Source organism: Lampetra fluviatilis, chromosome 31 (assembly GCF_964198595.1).
Source record: "Lampetra fluviatilis chromosome 31, kcLamFluv1.1, whole genome shotgun sequence".
In the NCBI taxonomy this organism is placed as follows: Eukaryota; Metazoa; Chordata; class Hyperoartia; order Petromyzontiformes; family Petromyzontidae; genus Lampetra; species Lampetra fluviatilis.
The window spans coordinates 215,963-232,925 of NC_136305.1; the positions used below are offsets into that span (position 1 = coordinate 215,963).

General features: G+C 50.4%; 1 protein-coding gene across 1 annotated transcript in view; it reads left to right on the forward strand.

Moving 5' to 3' along the window:
* Positions 1–444: 444 nt before the first annotated feature.
* ITGA9 (integrin subunit alpha 9) overlaps positions 445–16,963 on the forward strand; it is a 62,306-nt gene continuing 45,787 nt past the window's right edge. Inside the window, exons 1-9 of the mRNA XM_078870763.1 lie at positions 445–1,527; positions 6,754–6,875; positions 7,936–8,042; positions 8,149–8,275; positions 9,018–9,085; positions 9,838–9,970; positions 12,913–12,998; positions 13,401–13,463; positions 15,116–15,253. Coding sequence (XP_078726889.1) covers positions 1,352–1,527; positions 6,754–6,875; positions 7,936–8,042; positions 8,149–8,275; positions 9,018–9,085; positions 9,838–9,970; positions 12,913–12,998; positions 13,401–13,463; positions 15,116–15,253 — 1,020 coding nt within the window. The 5' untranslated portion in view covers positions 445–1,351. The remainder of the gene's footprint in view (positions 1,528–6,753; positions 6,876–7,935; positions 8,043–8,148; positions 8,276–9,017; positions 9,086–9,837; positions 9,971–12,912; positions 12,999–13,400; positions 13,464–15,115; positions 15,254–16,963) is intronic.

Sequence of the window (16,963 nt, forward strand, 5' to 3'; positions counted from 1 at the left end):
CATATATGTGGGAGCATTGGCCAATGACGATGTAATGAATATACTGTAGTAAATTCAACGTGCGCCTGATATATATACAGTATGTGAATCTACATTGTTGTAGATTTGAACATCGCCAACATCGCACCGACCAGCATGCTGAAGGATAGTTAAACAACTCCTACGACCGACACAGCAGCGTGGAGGACGAGTGAGGGCCTTCTTCCAGGAGTGGATTGGCATAGCACTGCTATCTAAAAGGGATATTTTATTCATGCGCATAGGAGCCGCGCGCTTTGAATAATGCGAGGGGCAGGGGATCATGCGGATGGGGGTGGTGGGGAGGGAGAAGTTTGGGTTTGGTGGTGGGGGGGGTGGGAGAAGTTGGGGTTGGATGGTGGGGGGGTGGGAGAAGTTGGGGTTGGGTGGTGGGGGGGTGCGAGATTCGTGACGCACGGAGCCACAGCAGAGCCCCCGCCTGTGCTGCGCGCGCGGGTCCACGTGTTGCGTCTGAGTGTGCGCGCCAGTGCGCATCAGTCCTCCGCGTGTTCCTGTGTACGCGCCCGTGGTGTATTGGCAGGAGCAGCAGGAGCAGAGGCAGCAAGGGAGGAACCTGCGCTCGTGAGACCACGCGCGACGCTGGGATTTGACACGAGCTGTGGGGCAGAGCGAGCGGAGCGCGGCGACACGCAGTTTGGGTGACGCTGAGCTGCTGCGAGCCACGGGCGTGAGAGGAGGATCAGATGTGTTGAGTGGGGGACGGGGACTGCAAGCGGGCTTCAGTTTGGTTGGATTTGGCCACGTTCTTTGCGGGAGAGCTGCCTCCTGGAGATGCGGCCGTGCGCACAAGTCGCAACATACTTCAGGATGCAGTGGAATTCGTAACATCTGGACTGCGTACGGAGACAAACACCCCCATCCACAATACTCTCTCTGACTCGTACCCACATCTACGCTGCCGGCTCGAGCACAACACGCGAGGCGTCATACACGACATACACTTACGTACATGTGGACATGCATTTACGCGTGCAATATTAATGATATACTATACATAAACGTAGTTATTTACACACGTATAATCGCTAACATATATTAAAACATATGCATAAACGTATACTACTACTACACGTATTTGCATGATCGTTTAATGAGCATACACGCACTGGTACACCCACCTACACACACTCGCTTAACCACATACACAAGCGAATAAACACGTGTACGTATACAACAAACTCGTACACACAAACTCATACACACGTACAAACTGATACACACAAATACACATACAAACTCATACATACAGACACACGCACGCGTGTACACACACACGCGCGCGCACACACGTGTACACACACACACGCGTGCCATGGCCTGGCTGGGCCCCCTGTGCCGAGCTCCCCGGCTGTTGCTCCACTCGCTCGCCCTGCTGTGCTGCGCCCGCGCCTACAACGTGGACCTGGAGTCCCGGCTCGTGTTCACGGGACCCAATGGCAGCTACTTCGGCTACTCCGTGCTGGGGCACAGCTACAGGGACTCCAGCTGGTAGGGCGCCGCGCCGGGTACCCGTCTGCGTGTGTGTACCCGTGTGTGATGCGTGTACCCGTGTGTGATGCGTGTACCCGTGTGTGATGCGTGTACCCGTGTGTGATGCGTGTACCCGTGTGTGATGCGTGTACCCGTGTGTGATGCGTGTACCCGTGTGTGATGCGTGTACCCGTGTGTGATGCGTGTACCCGTGTGTGATGCGTGTACCCGTGTGTGATGCGTGTACCCGTGTGTGATGCGTGTACCCGTGTGTGATGCGTGTACCCGTGTGTGATGCGTGTACCCGTGTGTGATGCGTGTACCCGTGTGTACCCATGTGCGTAGTGTGTGTACCCGTGTGTACCCATGTGCGTAGTGTGTGTACCCATGTGTACCCATGTGCGTAGTGTGTGTACCCATGTGTACCCATGTGCGTAGTGTGTGTACCCATGTGTACCCATGTGCGTAGTGTGTGTACCCATGTGCGTAGTGTGTGTACCCATGTGTACCCATGTGCGTAGTGTGTGTACCCATGTGTGGGGTGTGTGGTGAGCGGTGGCGCAGTGGTTCAAGGCACTGCGCTACGAACATTTCTTATTTCGATTCCTGGCCCAGGCTAACATTAGTGGTGAGTGGTATCAGAACCGGGCCTGCTCTAGATCGACTCGGCCTTAAATGACATACCTGAAAAGGTATGTCTAAACTTTGCTTGGGACTCCCCTAGATCTACTCGACCTTAAATATATACTTTCTACAGTGTGTGTGCGCACATCGGAGAGACAAAGGCAGCCGGCCATGATCCTGGCCACACCAGCCCTTCGTGTTGCGTTCCGGCTTCACGAGATGATCACTCAGCGGCAATTCTACCGCCCGTCTGTGCCATTCAGGGAGCCTGCAATGTAACACGCGCAATCCACACGGGCGTGATTGGGTGTGATGAACAGCGCCGTGTGGTCGACAGACCGGTTTGCACGTGCTTCAGCCGAGGTGTGTAATGAAACGATGACCGTACACAAGCGATGTGTGCATTGTGTGACGTCTGCATGCCAATTGCATTTGAACACGCCGCATTATATTGCACGCGTGGTGGTAATAATACTGCTGCTGCTGCATGTGCGTAAGCCGATGCAACGCACGAGCCGACCAGCTGCGTAGCTGTTTGAGCAGACGGCGCAACAACCGTGCCCGGACTTCGGGGGACCACACGGGGACGTTGGGGTTGGGGAGGTAAAGGACAGGGGCCCCCCATTTGGATGATGTACCCATACCAACCACGCGACGTCTCATACCAACCACGCGACGTCTCATACCAACCACGCTACGTCGCTCATACCAACGTGGCCGATAAGCGCTGTAGAGTTACGATGATTTCAAGAGGGGGGGAGATGCCATTGTAGAAAACACTCGACATGAACTGCAGAGTGACTTTGCGTGAGGTGGTTGAACCCACAGTTGCCAGCAGTAGACTCGGTGACGAATGTGTTCGCTGGGGTTGGGGGGGGGGACGATCGTGTCTGTAATGTATGTTGAACTTCTTTTGCACCGTACATAACCAACCGTGCTATTCGGAGGGTAATGTTCCTGTCGCCCACGCGGGATATTGCTGCTAATGCCGCCCGCTCTGCCGAGGGATAGTTGTTACCCCTCTTACTGACAGTTACACAAATGTCAGGGTTTCTTAGCACAGCACCAAAGCCCCAAAACGCCGAACGGCCAGCAACAATCAGCACTGTTGAGTGTATACTATACGGGCAGTCATCGACTTACGAACGTGTTCAGTTCTGAGACCCGCTCGTTAGTCGAGCGCTTCGTAAGTCGGGACATGAGCACAGGAATGCACTGTATTAAAATGCACATAGAGTCCGTGTGTGTTACGGTGCAAGAAGAAGGGAAGCTTGACTTAAAGCTTTTGTGACTGCAGGGATTCATATTCTTTGGGTCTTTTGGTAAAGTCACATAGATAGGTTCAAAGAAAATAACAAAAACTACGACGTTTCAATCTCAACACGGCCGTCATCAGGAAAAAGGGGTTATTTTCTTTGAACCTATCGACGCGACTTTACCGAAAGACCCAAAGAATATAAAAAAAAATGGATGTATTGTTAAACTCACAAATATGAAATATTGTACATTTTCATGTAATTCTGTAATAACTATTGTAAAGAAAAATCTACGCAACCACGGGGAGAACATGCAGACTCCAAATATACAACAGGCTGTATACCAGGCGCGAGGTGGTTATCATCTCTTCACCGTGGAGAGATGATAACCCAGGTCGACAGATTTATAGCCCTCTGCTAACCATTGCGCCACCACGCCACCTAAGCAGCTGTGTACATTGCATTGTGATAGAAAATGTGTGGCGGTAAAGCTGACGCTGTACTCCTCTTTCAGAATTGCCACGCTGAAAAGCACAATACCATTCAGTACAATCCTGATTCATATAGCGTCTGATGAAGAATGCTTCTGCATATCATGACGCTGGCCAGAATAGATGCTGGATGATTTCCACGGGGAGTAGGAAGAGGTCTGTATATAAGAAAAGAGACAGTCATAGGCAGAGGAGAAGAGGACCATTGAAGAAGTGTAACCATTCTGTTTCTATTATAAAGCTGTGTTATGTAAAATCTTTGTATTTTAACAAAGACCCCTCTCGCCAAGTAGCGCTCATTGCACTACAAACCATGGCGATGTATTGAGACTCATTCATTCTGTCGTGGATGCGTGCCAGGCTGGCTGCTTGACACTTGAGATAAGTGCGTGTCATTGAGATCAGAACCATAGCTCCAAATTGCCACTGCTTCCCTCTGTTGGCTGATATGGTTCATGAACTTGGGCTGGGAGCGTAGGAGTTAGTGTACTCGTGGGTTTAACACGACTGCAATGAGCTGTATTCCTCAATGGCGTAGCTATCGAGTGTGCACGTGGTGCAACCGTGTCGGTGCCAGACGACGAAGAGGGGGAATTAAACAGAGGGCCCATTTCATTCCACGCACCAGGGCCCATGCCAACCACGCCGCTACTCCGCTGATATTCCGCTGTGTTGAGAAAGAGCACAAAATAACTGCTGCTGCAATTTATGGGGCAATGTGTGGTGAAAATAAAATTTCACACTCCCGATGTCACCTTTTGAGAGGTTTGAGCGGCTGTAATTTGCCAGATTTGAAGCTTTCGTGACTGCAAGGATTCATACTCTTGGGTTTTTTCGGTAAAGTCACGTAGGTAAAAAATAAAATTAAAAGTTAATAAAAGTAATAATAGAAATAAAATAAAATAAGAAATCACATTTAGTATTTTATTTTAACATCAACTTTTAATTTTATTTTTTACCTACGTAACTTTACCGGAAAAAACCTAAGAGTATGTAATTTGCCAGTTCAGATGTATTACCATGTCACCATTCTAGAAACCTTTCTCAATCAAGGCTGGCACGTCGGGTTTAAACAACCAAAACAACGCAAGGTAAAACAATTTGTGCACACTACTATACTCTTGATGCCAAGCCCTGCCGTTTGTGTGGCTCACATTGCGGTGTGCAGAGTAATCTTTGATGTTACACGCACATTGTTTGGGGTGTTACATTGTGGCCTACACCTTCACCGCATTTTGGGGGAAATAAGTAAAAAAAATAACCACTTACGTGGTCAGACAACGTGGTCAGACGTCCGGTCCGTGTTTTGAAGATAGCATGGATTTTTATTTTGCGCGGTGCCTCCCCCGTGTGCACGTGGATCCCGCTTGAAGAGCCCTACGTCATCCCAAAGCCACGCACTCTTCATCTTCACATCCCCCCCAGAGGGCCCACATGTGCCAAGTCGTTGTTTTTTGTTGCAGTTTGAGGCTGTATTTTTAGGGCCGCAGCGTGCGCGCCGCGTGTGACGGAGGCTGTTCGCCCTGCGCTGGTTGCGTGTTTGCCGTGCTCGTGCTAAGCGCTTCCGATGGACTCAAAGCGCTGACGGTCATGGCGCGTGCGTCAACGCGCACCGCACGCCCAGTGCCGACGCTGGCTTCCTCTGCAGTTGTGCGTGTTGACATTGTACAGTCTGGGTTAATACAAGGGTGTGGCTCTATTGGGCGCTAATAAATGACTTGTTTGGGATATGGCTTGTAAGGGAGGTGATCCGATGTTCGTGCCTTGTGAGGTCATTCGTCTCACTGGTTTCTCGCCTGACTATAAATAAATCGGATGATTTACTCACTAAAATATTTGCATTTCCGGAACTTCAGGCCATATTACGAAGTCGCGTATTTTTTCCGTAATTTTACTTTCCGTCGAGACTCGGTGGGCACACAATGGCCCACCACCATAGTCGTGGGCACCGCAGTTGGCGTGGGTGTGCCGAACCGGGTGAGCGGACCGAGTTCCCGTGGGGCGGGCGGGCGGGCCGCGAGCGGCGTGCCGGCCCCGCAGCTCCACGCCGCTCTCAGGTCGCACAGCACGTGACCATTTCTTGTTTAAGCGGTAAAAGGAACGCGAAAAAAATCGCGACAAAAGAAATATAACACAAGAACAACCTTTCGGCAGGGAAATAAATGTTTTCTTTAGGTGGGATGTGTGGCGCGGTGTTGGTGGAACACGAAAAAGCGGCATTAAAAACAGTTTGGGGCCGAACATGTGCAACGCGTTAAGGGCCCTGTAAACAAGCGTCTTTCTGTGTGAAGACGTGCGCGGCCACCTCCAGCACTTGCGCCCTCGCCTCTCGCTCCCGCGCTGCACAACATTCCTCGCATTTTCACGACCGAGCGATCTCGGGGCCCTCACGCGCTTGAGACGCTGCTCTACAGCGCCGTTCGTACCAAGATTGATTGCGTGTTTGTATTTGCCCTGTCAGCGTTTACTAATAGACTTTAAAATTGTATAAATGAAGACGAAGGAGATGTTATTGCCTGTGCTTGTGTATTTATCCGTGGTTATTTATTCTGAAAGCTTTAGAGCCTTCATGTTTGGTAATAAATTACTTTAACAAAAAAATATTTCCTAACCTTTGCCGGGGTGCTTTAAATGATGCAAATCTTGAACTTTAGTGTGGAGTTTTGACTAAACGCTACTTTCTCATTCGCCATTGGACCTGTGACGCCAGGTAATGGTTTTTCAAGTCACACAATCTGGCAGTGGCAGTGACGACATCGACTGCGTGGGCCCACAATGACCATGAACCATAAAGCAGACAGAGTTATCAATTTCATTTTCACGTTCATCTCTGCGTCTCCCGTGTCCCTTATTTCACTACGTGGCACGCACAGGATCCTGGTGGGAGCTCCGAAAGCCAACTCGGATCTCCTGACGGAGACTGTGCACCCGGGTGCCATCTTTAAGTGCCGGGTGCAGCCGAACGGCGAGCAGAGCTGCACTGAGATGCTGCTGGGTGAGAGGCCGTAACCACGGAGACGTCGTTGTGACGACACCTCTGCGTCTGCACTCTGCCTTCAACTCTCTCTTCCGTCAATCGGCACACGGCAGCTGACGAGGCTGAGTGAACTCTGGCTGAGTGAACTCATTCTACTCCTCCTCTCTGGCATGGCATCGCTTCCTGTTGAGCTATGTTTGTCTCTCTTAAGTTTTCCTCCATTACCCCATCAGTCTACCTCTCAGGTGGGTTGGCTTCTAATTATTGCTCCTTCCACATGGCGGTAGGAGGCCACTGATGGCCACTTCCGGTCATCATCACAGCAGCGGCTTTTAGCTGGCCATCGGACAAAGATGGTCCACTGCATTGTGCGCTTTCAGATGTGCTTCTGCAGTCGTCTAGAATGCCCTTCTGATATTAGAAAGCCACTGGAGCGATCTACTTTGAAAACTAATTTCTTTAGAACAGTTTATGTTTAGTTTGTTGTCCTTCCACGCACCTCGGATTAGCGCGGTTGACTACGTACGGTGCAAAAGAAGTTCAACATATATATGTTCTCAATGCTTTTCACCTTAGTGGCCCCATATAATTTGATTCATCACCAAATTCAGCAGTGTAAATGTTATTAATGTAGCTTTAAGCATGGCTATAGGTCACCAATATACTGAGACAACTCTTCAGGAAGGAAGTGAACGTTTTCTTTAGCTGGGATGTGGTGGAGCATTTATGGGGGGGGGGGGGGGAACACTATGAAATGACATGGAAACGCTACGTATATTTATGGCTCTTTGATTCCATTGTTCCCATCGTGGTGCCATGATAAGCCACCTGATGTAAGACAATACCACATAAAGGAGATGATAAAAATGAGGCCGTACGCATAAAGATGGTACAAACCAGACAATAAATCATGTATTCTTGAATCAAACAATAACCCTGAATAATGACAATTTAATAAATGGGCAGTTGGAGGATCGTTACGCCGCTGGTTTTTAATCCTCTCGGTGGTCGGGTCTGTGGAGGCGCACGGATTGGGTGCGTTACCTCACCGTTGTCACCTCTGGGTCACGGCCCCCAGGCTCGCGGCACAACCACCAATGTGGGCGCACGTGCCTGGAGGAGCGCGACAACCAGTGGCTCGGCGTCAGCATGGCCCGGCAGAACAAACCCGACGGCAAGATCCTGGTAAGCGCAGTCTTATCGGCCAGGGCTCACCAACGTAGTACCCACCAACACTACCTCCTCGCCCTCCTTGTTCTCACCCGTACGTTTCCGTGCGTTGCCACTGTAGGCGTGCGCTCACCGCTGGAAGAACGCGTTCTACGTGAGGGAGTGGAAGCTGCCGCATGGCCTGTGCTACATCATCCCCGCCAGCCTCGCCCCCAGCGAGAGCACACACATCATCCCCTGCTTTAAAGGTGCGGCCGAGCCAGCGGAGTACAGCGAGACCTTTAATGAGCTGGGCACGGTGGTGGCCATTTTTTTTTTACCTCTGATCCACCACTTTGGGAGTCGAGTAGAGAGTTGTGAAACGGCCAAAACTGCTGGACTGTGAGGTGGCCAGGCGATGGTTAAGGTGAAGGTCAAGGTTGTTTTATACCACACGCCTAGATTCGTTTGAGGCTTTTCCTACTGAAATAAAAGGCGTTCGAAAAAAAAAGATTTAACCCAGAGTGGAGGAGTGGCCCAGTGGTTAGTGCACTCTGTTATGAATCGAGCAATCTGAGCTCAATTCCCAGACATTGTTTCCATCAGTGGTAAGATATATCTGAACCAGTTTTGGTTGGGTCGCCTGATTCACCATCTCGCATTGACCAGGGTGGTGAAGTATGGCCGACATGGCATGGGGAGGCCTTCCTCCAGGACTGGAGCGGTGATAAGGCTGTAAAATAATAATATTATCTTTATTATTAACGCTTTTGTTGGCCAAAACGTGGAGACCCAAGCCAGAGGATAAAAGTATTATTGGCCCTGACAGCTAACCCGCCAGCTGCTATCCTGCTGATTGAATATTTACAAAGACAAACGCATGTTGGAAGGCGTTACATACTATTCTTCATGTATGGTGCGGGCGAAGAGGGTTGCGGCATTGAAGGTAGGGCCGGTGTTCACCGTGTTTCTTTGCCGGGGCTGATGTCAACCGTTGCATCTGTCGCGCAGAGCACCAGAAGAAGTATGGGGAGGAGCACGGCTCCTGCCAGGCAGGGATCGCGGGACTCTTCCTCGAGGTCAGTCTCCCGTGATCCACCGTACTTGCCCGAGACGGCGACATCGATGAACGTAAAAAAAAATTAAATGTTCATTCAAATTTTATTTTACCAGGTAAAGTCCACTGAGCTATATAGCTCTTTTTCAGAAGCAACCTGGCCACAAATAATAGCTCGACGAAGTGGTTTATCACGTTAAAATTTAGCGCAGCCAAATATGATGTTGATTCTAAATGCGGAGGGAAAACCCAGAGCACCCAGAGAACAATCCACGCGACCACGGGGAGAACATGCAAACTCCAAATATACAGCAGGCGTCAGGGTCGGTATGGAACCCACAACCTCCTCCATACCAGGCGAGGTATTTAGCATCTCGCCACAGTTTAAGATGGCAGTGAGGCTGAATCTGTTCATCGTACTGATGACGAGCTTCATTTCATTTTTATTTGTACATTGCGCCTCTGACCAAATTGCCCAGAATGCGCTAGGTGAGCTTGATCCTGGACAGGGCTTGGCTGGATAACCGCCGCTACCTGATGCGCCGCAGTGCAACAATATCCATTACCGCACAGAACTCCGTGCTCACTTTCATAAACTCCCACTCACCAGCGTGGTGAGCGTAGCGTGTTCGAAATAACTCCTGTGTAAGCATGGGGAGGCCCCCATCCAGCGGCGGATTGACAAGAGGGTCATACGCAGTGATGTTGGGCGGGTGTTGGATCAGTGGCATTTGTAATGGCGAGGGTGGGGTGGCGGTGCTTTGCGTGTCCTAGGATGCGGTCGTGCTGGGTGCTCCCGGCTCTTTCTACTGGACGGGCACGGTGATCCTGCACAACCTGACCACACGCGCCAACTCCTTCTACTCGGAGAGCGAGCGCCGCGCTGTCGGCTACAGCAGCTACCTCGGTGAGCCGTGGCACAGCTATGTCCAGCGTGCAGGCGGTGCAACTGCACCAATGCCCATGGGCCGTGGGGGGCCCAAGCGCCGGGCTAAGAAGAGGGGCGTAGGAGGAGGCGAGTGCTGGCGGTTGGCATCGAGGCCTTGGCGGTGCCAACTTTAGGCCGAGACAATGTGGGCGTTTGCCTACGGCGGTGGCAAGTTGTTGTGTTGGGCCTTGAGAGGGGCGACTTTGTGTGATTGGTGGATGTGGGTGCTCGAGATCTGCTCACGGACATCGACACACCGTCGACGGTTATAGAACGGGGAAGGAGTGGGGGGTCCCATTCAATTCCTCATACCATGTCTCATGTCGACCAAGCACCGCTGCTGATGATCCGGCCCAGTGGGCCATGGGTGCCCACTCTCTTCTCTTCTCGCATCATCGATTCAAACAGCAGCAGCAACAACAGAATAGGAATTTTGTATTTTCTTACTAATTTTCTTTGACAAGAGTTTTTCCGTTGTGTAGTGACGCACTCAGAGACACTAGGAGTAGGAGGCACTCTATTTATTAACAGCCTTCACAGGTCACAAGGGATAACTACAACTGTCAGTCAGGACAGCTGGCAGACTGCCTGACTGACGACGCCGAGAAGGTGAAGACGCAGACGAAGACTCCAGCAGCACGACGGGATCCCACTCCAAGCAACAGCCCCGAACCTTCGCTCGGGGTCCCCTTTTATCCTCCTTGCTTGGCCTCGCTCCGCCCCGGCCACGCCCCCCTTCTAGAACCTACTAGAAGGTTCCCGGGCTCACCTCACATGCCCCCTCTATCACCTTTCCCCTACATCCCTCTCTCTGACTTATCACGTGACCTGCTGACAGGCAGGGCTGCTGCAACTGCAGATCCCCTTCTCTGCCAGCAACCCGCGCTATGCTACGTAGTGACCCGTTTCATGTCACTACACTTGTATGGGGAATTAATTTGCGTGCCGATGCGTGGTACCACGCAGCTGTTCGGCTTCATGGTCACGCGCGCGGGCGCCTCGCAATCTGCTGCCAGCATCCTGGGATTGAGAGCGGAAAATTAAGGCCCCCCCACGTTTGCAAAAAACTGCAAACGTGTTCACTTGTCAATTTGTCAGCTTGTTTAGCCATTAATTTGTTTACGCTTTGTGTTTGCAGAGGAAATGGAAAATTGTCCAGTTCCTTAGGCAGACCGAGAGGTTCTGCGTCTTGTTATGGAGTGTGGTGGTCGGTGTGTTTTTAAGTTTAAGAGCCAAGAATGTTTTCTGCTCAAGGTGCACTTTCTCATTTGTTCATAGGACACAGCACCGTAGGTGGTCAGCTGGCTCAGAGATCAGAGCGCTGAGCTAACACAGCTGAGACTTCTGGTTTAAATCCGGTCATCCACCTGTGATAGTGAGTTGATGGTTTCACTCGGATCACCAATGACTGCGCAATAAATGAATTCATATTAATTTGGGTTTTTACTTAACTTGACACAATTCCACCTCCGTAAATGAAAACTATGGGTTTGACTACCGTGTGACTCTTACTCTCTGTAGCAAAGTGAGTGGTAAAGTGTTGGCTCCAAGTCCAGTCAAGAGGTCACTTGCAGGGATCTAAAAAGTCGTTCTGTAATGCCTCCTACCACAGACCATGCTCTCACACGTCGTGTTGCCCTGCCCTGCGAGGGTTCCTCATAGATTATTCATCTCGTGACACGACACCGGCAGCACAATCAGGATAACACTGGGGGGAAGGGCATGGGAAAATAAAAAAACTGTTTGTTAAGACACATCACCGTGTTTCATTTGACACCTTGCGGAGCCGTGCTGTAGATGCCTCCGCAGGATATTGCGCGTTGGCACCGGGATGAAGCCCTCTTCCTCTGACGAGGGCCCCATCTGAGAACGTAGGAAAGCCGCCGCCACTGCTGTCGCTTGATGGAAACGTCGGGACTTGGCAGAGCGCGCCTCGTTGCACACAACAGGTTGCAGATGTTGCCGCCTGTTTGCTGCTACTTTAGGCGCAGGTAGCTGGGTGCTGAGCTTGTTCCCAGGTGCAGGTGGCTGGGCGCTGGAGAGCCATGAACTCAAACGAACAAATGCTAATGAACTTCGTCGTCGTGACCTGGCACGGCAGCACGTGCGCTCGGCCTGTGAAACGCTGCCCGGGAAGTGGACAACGATCCTCCCCCTTCCCACCTCCAGCAGCCACGATGAACTGGCACGATTACTAGTCATGATTCAATCCAAGAAATGGCTACTTTGCAACAAGCGTAGGTTGACGCGGTTGTGACGCGCAGCTCTCTCACGTGTCACCCGAGGGCTGTACTGCACGTTGTTTGGCGCGATGTCTGACATTTTGCTCCACGTGCTATTCCTGGAGAAGCTCCCAGCTCGTGGAGCAAAACGTCAGACATTGTGCCGAACAGCGCCGTACGACTCAAAAAAACATCGCAGAGCTGTCACTTAAATTTCTTGTCTTGTGTTAACTGTCACGTTTGTATTGTTTCTTGGTGTTTCTGACTTATACAGTTTAACTTAAACTGTTTATACAGTTTCAGTTTGCTTCGTTTGTCTAAATGTAGCAGCACATCCTTTTGTAGATAATTTGAATACAATCATACGTATATGATTCTTACACACATCACTCCGAGTGCGTATCTTGAATATAATGTACTCCGCAGGGAACAAATCAGGGTGTCATGTCTGGTGGGGGAGTTTCTAGGCAAATTAAGACCCTGCACACTTCATGCACCTGCGAATTCGTAATCACGAAAAGCTCTGTCGTGGGTGACTGACTATGCAGAGTTTGGATATTCACTATAGATTTGGGACGATTGCATATCCTGAGCAGGTGAGTACTGCCATGGCTGTGTTCGATTCACCCAGAGTCACAGACAAATCGAAGGGTGTAGCCAGGGCTCCAGCTTCTAACAACTCTGGTGGAATCGTTGCAGGGTACAGCATCACAGCGGGGCACTTCACACACCCACAGAGCACGGAGGTCGTGGGCGGAGCGCCGCAAAGAGCCAACGTCGGAGAGGTGAGGGTTACGCGAGACGCCTCAACCATGCTTACACACACAACTCGGCCTCCTGTGGTGTGTGCACAACAGCGCTGGGGAGACGCAGGCAGCCTGGCATGGTGCTGTCCGTACCAGCCCATTGCGTGCCATTCCATTACTAACATGCTCCCACAAACAGCACTTGCCCCTGTACTTCATAAAGCCAAATGCGGGATCTTTGTCTTTTCGTGTGGGCAGTGATGAAGCGATATTGGAAGCACCAGGCACCACCTTTGTACAAAAGACAAAACTGATAGCAATGCAGTCTAATTTTGAAACTCAAATGTTTACGTAGCATTCTCGTACTGAAATAAGTGCACTCGAGTTTGTGGTTATTTTATATCGTAATGTCACACGTTCCTGTGTGTCTGTCTGCTCAAGGTTTACCTCTTCAGGATTCAGCGAGGAGGTCTCCACATCATACGACAGTTCTCAGGGAAGAAGGTGGGCTCACGGATAGTGTTTGTAAAACCTTAAAAAGTCTTCAACCTCTGTTCCTATTCGTGACCTGACGCTACTACACATTTGTTCTGCGGCCATAACATGGCTACACGATAAAAGCAGATTAAGGTAAAGATACAGCCCTGCCGTGCCTTGCCCTGCCATTGCTGGTGGAAGAGGTCTTCTCTAGAGGAAGCTCTAGAGAGGGTATTTGGCCTACTCTTCCACACTGGCCATGCGTCTTGGAAGAGATGGTAGTGCCCACACTTTACCCCACCACACAAGATCTAGTGATCGACTAACTGTGGTTGTACCCATTTACCCTGCTGGGCACACAGAGGTCGGGAGTGGGATTTCATCAACTGGCCCCATTGCTTCAACTGCCGCGCCAGGAGATAGAATCGAACCAGCGACATCTGGATTGCAAGTCCCGTGCGCTGACCGTTACACCACAGCAGCTTCCCTGCTACCAGATGATAGTTTTGTCATCATCGCAAAGCAGCAACAATAGTATCCAACGCATGACTTTGTAAACATCGAACTTCGGAACAAGTCAGTGCACGTGTTTTGGTCTAAAAGTGATTTTGAGAAAACCGCGCTGGTGCCTTGCATACACAGCCGCTCCGTTGTGAGCGCTCCCGTGCCTGTGGGGAGGATGGATTTGCGAGTAAAAATAAAATTGCCTCTGTTGCGCATGGGACATAGGGGGGAATTGTTCTCTACATGTTAATGAAGATTAGCAAAAATTCACACTTTAATTCCCGTTAAAATAGTTCTATTAAAATGTATTTTATGGAGCTGTGTTGGCAGGGATGTAGAAACACCGGCTTAATGCACTTCACCACCCCAGTTATTAACAACAAACACTGCTTTGTAATAATACGCACGGCGATGTACTCAGCTAACATTTCACTCAGAGGCCCTTCTCTAGATGAGAGCCGGGATGTTAACTTGTTATGTGATTAAAACATTTTCCATTGGGAAACATAACCTTCGGAGAAATGTCACTCCAATCGAAATAAAAGTTTTGAGAGACGTTCAAGAGTGCAACCCAATCGAACTGTCGGCAATGAAACATTCGGCAAGAATTATCATGGCAGTTAAGATCCATTTAGTGTTTTACAATCGAGATTACCCATTCAGCCCATTGTGCCACTCTGGTCAATCAGAAGCCAGGAGATTGAAACGTGACCTCTGCGTGCTATACCTGTTATTCCACAGTCACATAGTAGTTACTTTTTAGGGCCAGTGGGTGATGTGGGCCCAGCGGTAGGGCATTCACCGCTCGTTATTGCAGAGGTTCCTGGTTCGAATCCCACAGGCCACCCTGGTTAATGCCGAGGGTGTATTAGCCATAAACGCTCACCGTCTACTTCACAGTGCATGATGTTAAAGATCTCGTGATATAAATCTCGGAATAGTAGGCCATCGTGTGCCGAATCATGGTTCAAGTTTGCCAAATTGACACACCGCAAATTACGAAATTGGGAAAAACACACAGCAAATGACGCCACCCCCTCCCGACTACAAAACCCCGGCAGGATCCTCCCAGAAGAGTCTCGAAACTCGGCGAGGCGCTCCGTGGTGATCGAGGGGGGCGATAACAAAACGTGCGATTTAGCCCCGGGCATTTGTGCGTCATCTCGTTTGCTCAGATGGGCTCGTACTTCGGCTCGGCGCTGTGCGCCGTCGACCTCAACAGCGACGGCCTCTCGGATCTGCTGGTGGGCGCGCCCACGCACAGCGCCTCACGGGACGAGGGCCGCGTGCACATCTATGTCAACCACGGCAATGTAAGGGCGCCGCGGCGGCAAGATGTTGACTACCTCGCCTGGTACGCGGGAGGTCGTGGGTTCGACGATCCCGACCCTGACGACGCCTGTATATTTGGAGTTTGCGTGTTTCTCTCCCCGCGGTTGCGTGGATTTTTCTCCGGGTCCTCTGGTTATTCTCCCTCCACATTTAGAATCGATATCACGCGTTTGGAGTATTCGACTGCTATAAATATCCACGTGATAAGCCGCTTCGTTGAGCTATCATTTGTGATAGCTAGGTCGCTTATGAAAAAGAGTTAATAGCTCAGTGGGCCTTACCTGGTAAAATAAAAATAGGTAAAAAAAGTAGATAAGATCAGCGGCACTTGCGCGAGGCCAGGGTGAACTTGGTGTGGGCGGCGGCAGCAGTAGCAGCATTCTCGTGACGTCCACGTCAGTGTGGAGAGCTGCTTGCGTCACGCCGGTGTGGTGTCGCTGCTGCGGTCCCTTTGCACGCAGTGGTCCGTCCAACTTGCTGAGGACTTTGGTAGAATAGGTGGATACCACGCACAATTATCATATTTGTCAATGTCTATGGATAATGAGAGTGAGACCGCAGACAGATGCTGCACCGGATGTGCGCGGTTAATTTGTCAAAGTGAAAATTACACATTTGTGTAATTTGCTGTGGTCAAAACTTAGGTTGGATTTGGTGGTCGGGTAAATAGTTTAACTTTCCTACCTGTGTTAAGCCATCGTAACAACTATTATTAATCGTCTTGTTTTGTTTTGATCATGAATTGTTGTCCAAACCGAGTGATCCAGCTTAATTCAATTCTCGTCCAGTTGTAAATATAAGCCCATTAAATGCACATTGCCATAGGCTGATACCATACATGTTTTTATTTATTTAAATACAGACACCATTACACATTTGTGTAATGATGCCATGCTCCGGGATTTCCGTTTGAAACGAATAAAATAAAGATTCACTAATCTGACGGTGAAAAGAAAGTTTTTTTATGAGGAGCATGAGTCCGTCCGCTCGAGGCTGCGTGCCGACCTCCGAGCCGCACAGAGCGCAGATCACACTTACAGACAGCCTCAGATCACACTTACAAATAGCCTCAGATCACACTTACAGACAGCCTCAGATCACACTTACAAACAGCCTCAGATCACACTTACAGACAGCCTCAGATCACACTTACAGACAGCCTCAGATCACACTTACAGACAGCCTCAGATCACACTTACAGACAGCCTCAGATCACACTTACAGACAGCCTCAGATCACACTTACAGACAGCCTCAGATCACACTTACAAATAGCCTCAGATCACACTTACAGACAGCCTCAGATCACACTTACAAACAGCCTCAGATCACACTTACAGACAGCCTCAGATCACACTTACAGACAGCCTCAGATCACACTTACAGACAGCCTCAGATCACACTTACAAATAGTGTCTCACTGTGCCGGCAGTGACCGGGCACAAGTGATGGCCGCCGTCCACCGCTGCCCACGCCGCCCACCCAGGCACCTCCCTCCCCTTGTCCCAAAACTTCCTTGAGGGTGTAATCGTGGCAGGCCGATCGCTCGCTCACTCGTTAATCAAATTAGCTCCGCGAAGAGCGGGGCAGACCATCACAAATAACCGGCGCAGTGTCTGCCTGCTGCCCTGCCCGGCGCGACCTTTGTGCCCCCCCCCACTTCTCCCGGCGTGTCTTAACACGTGCCCTTTG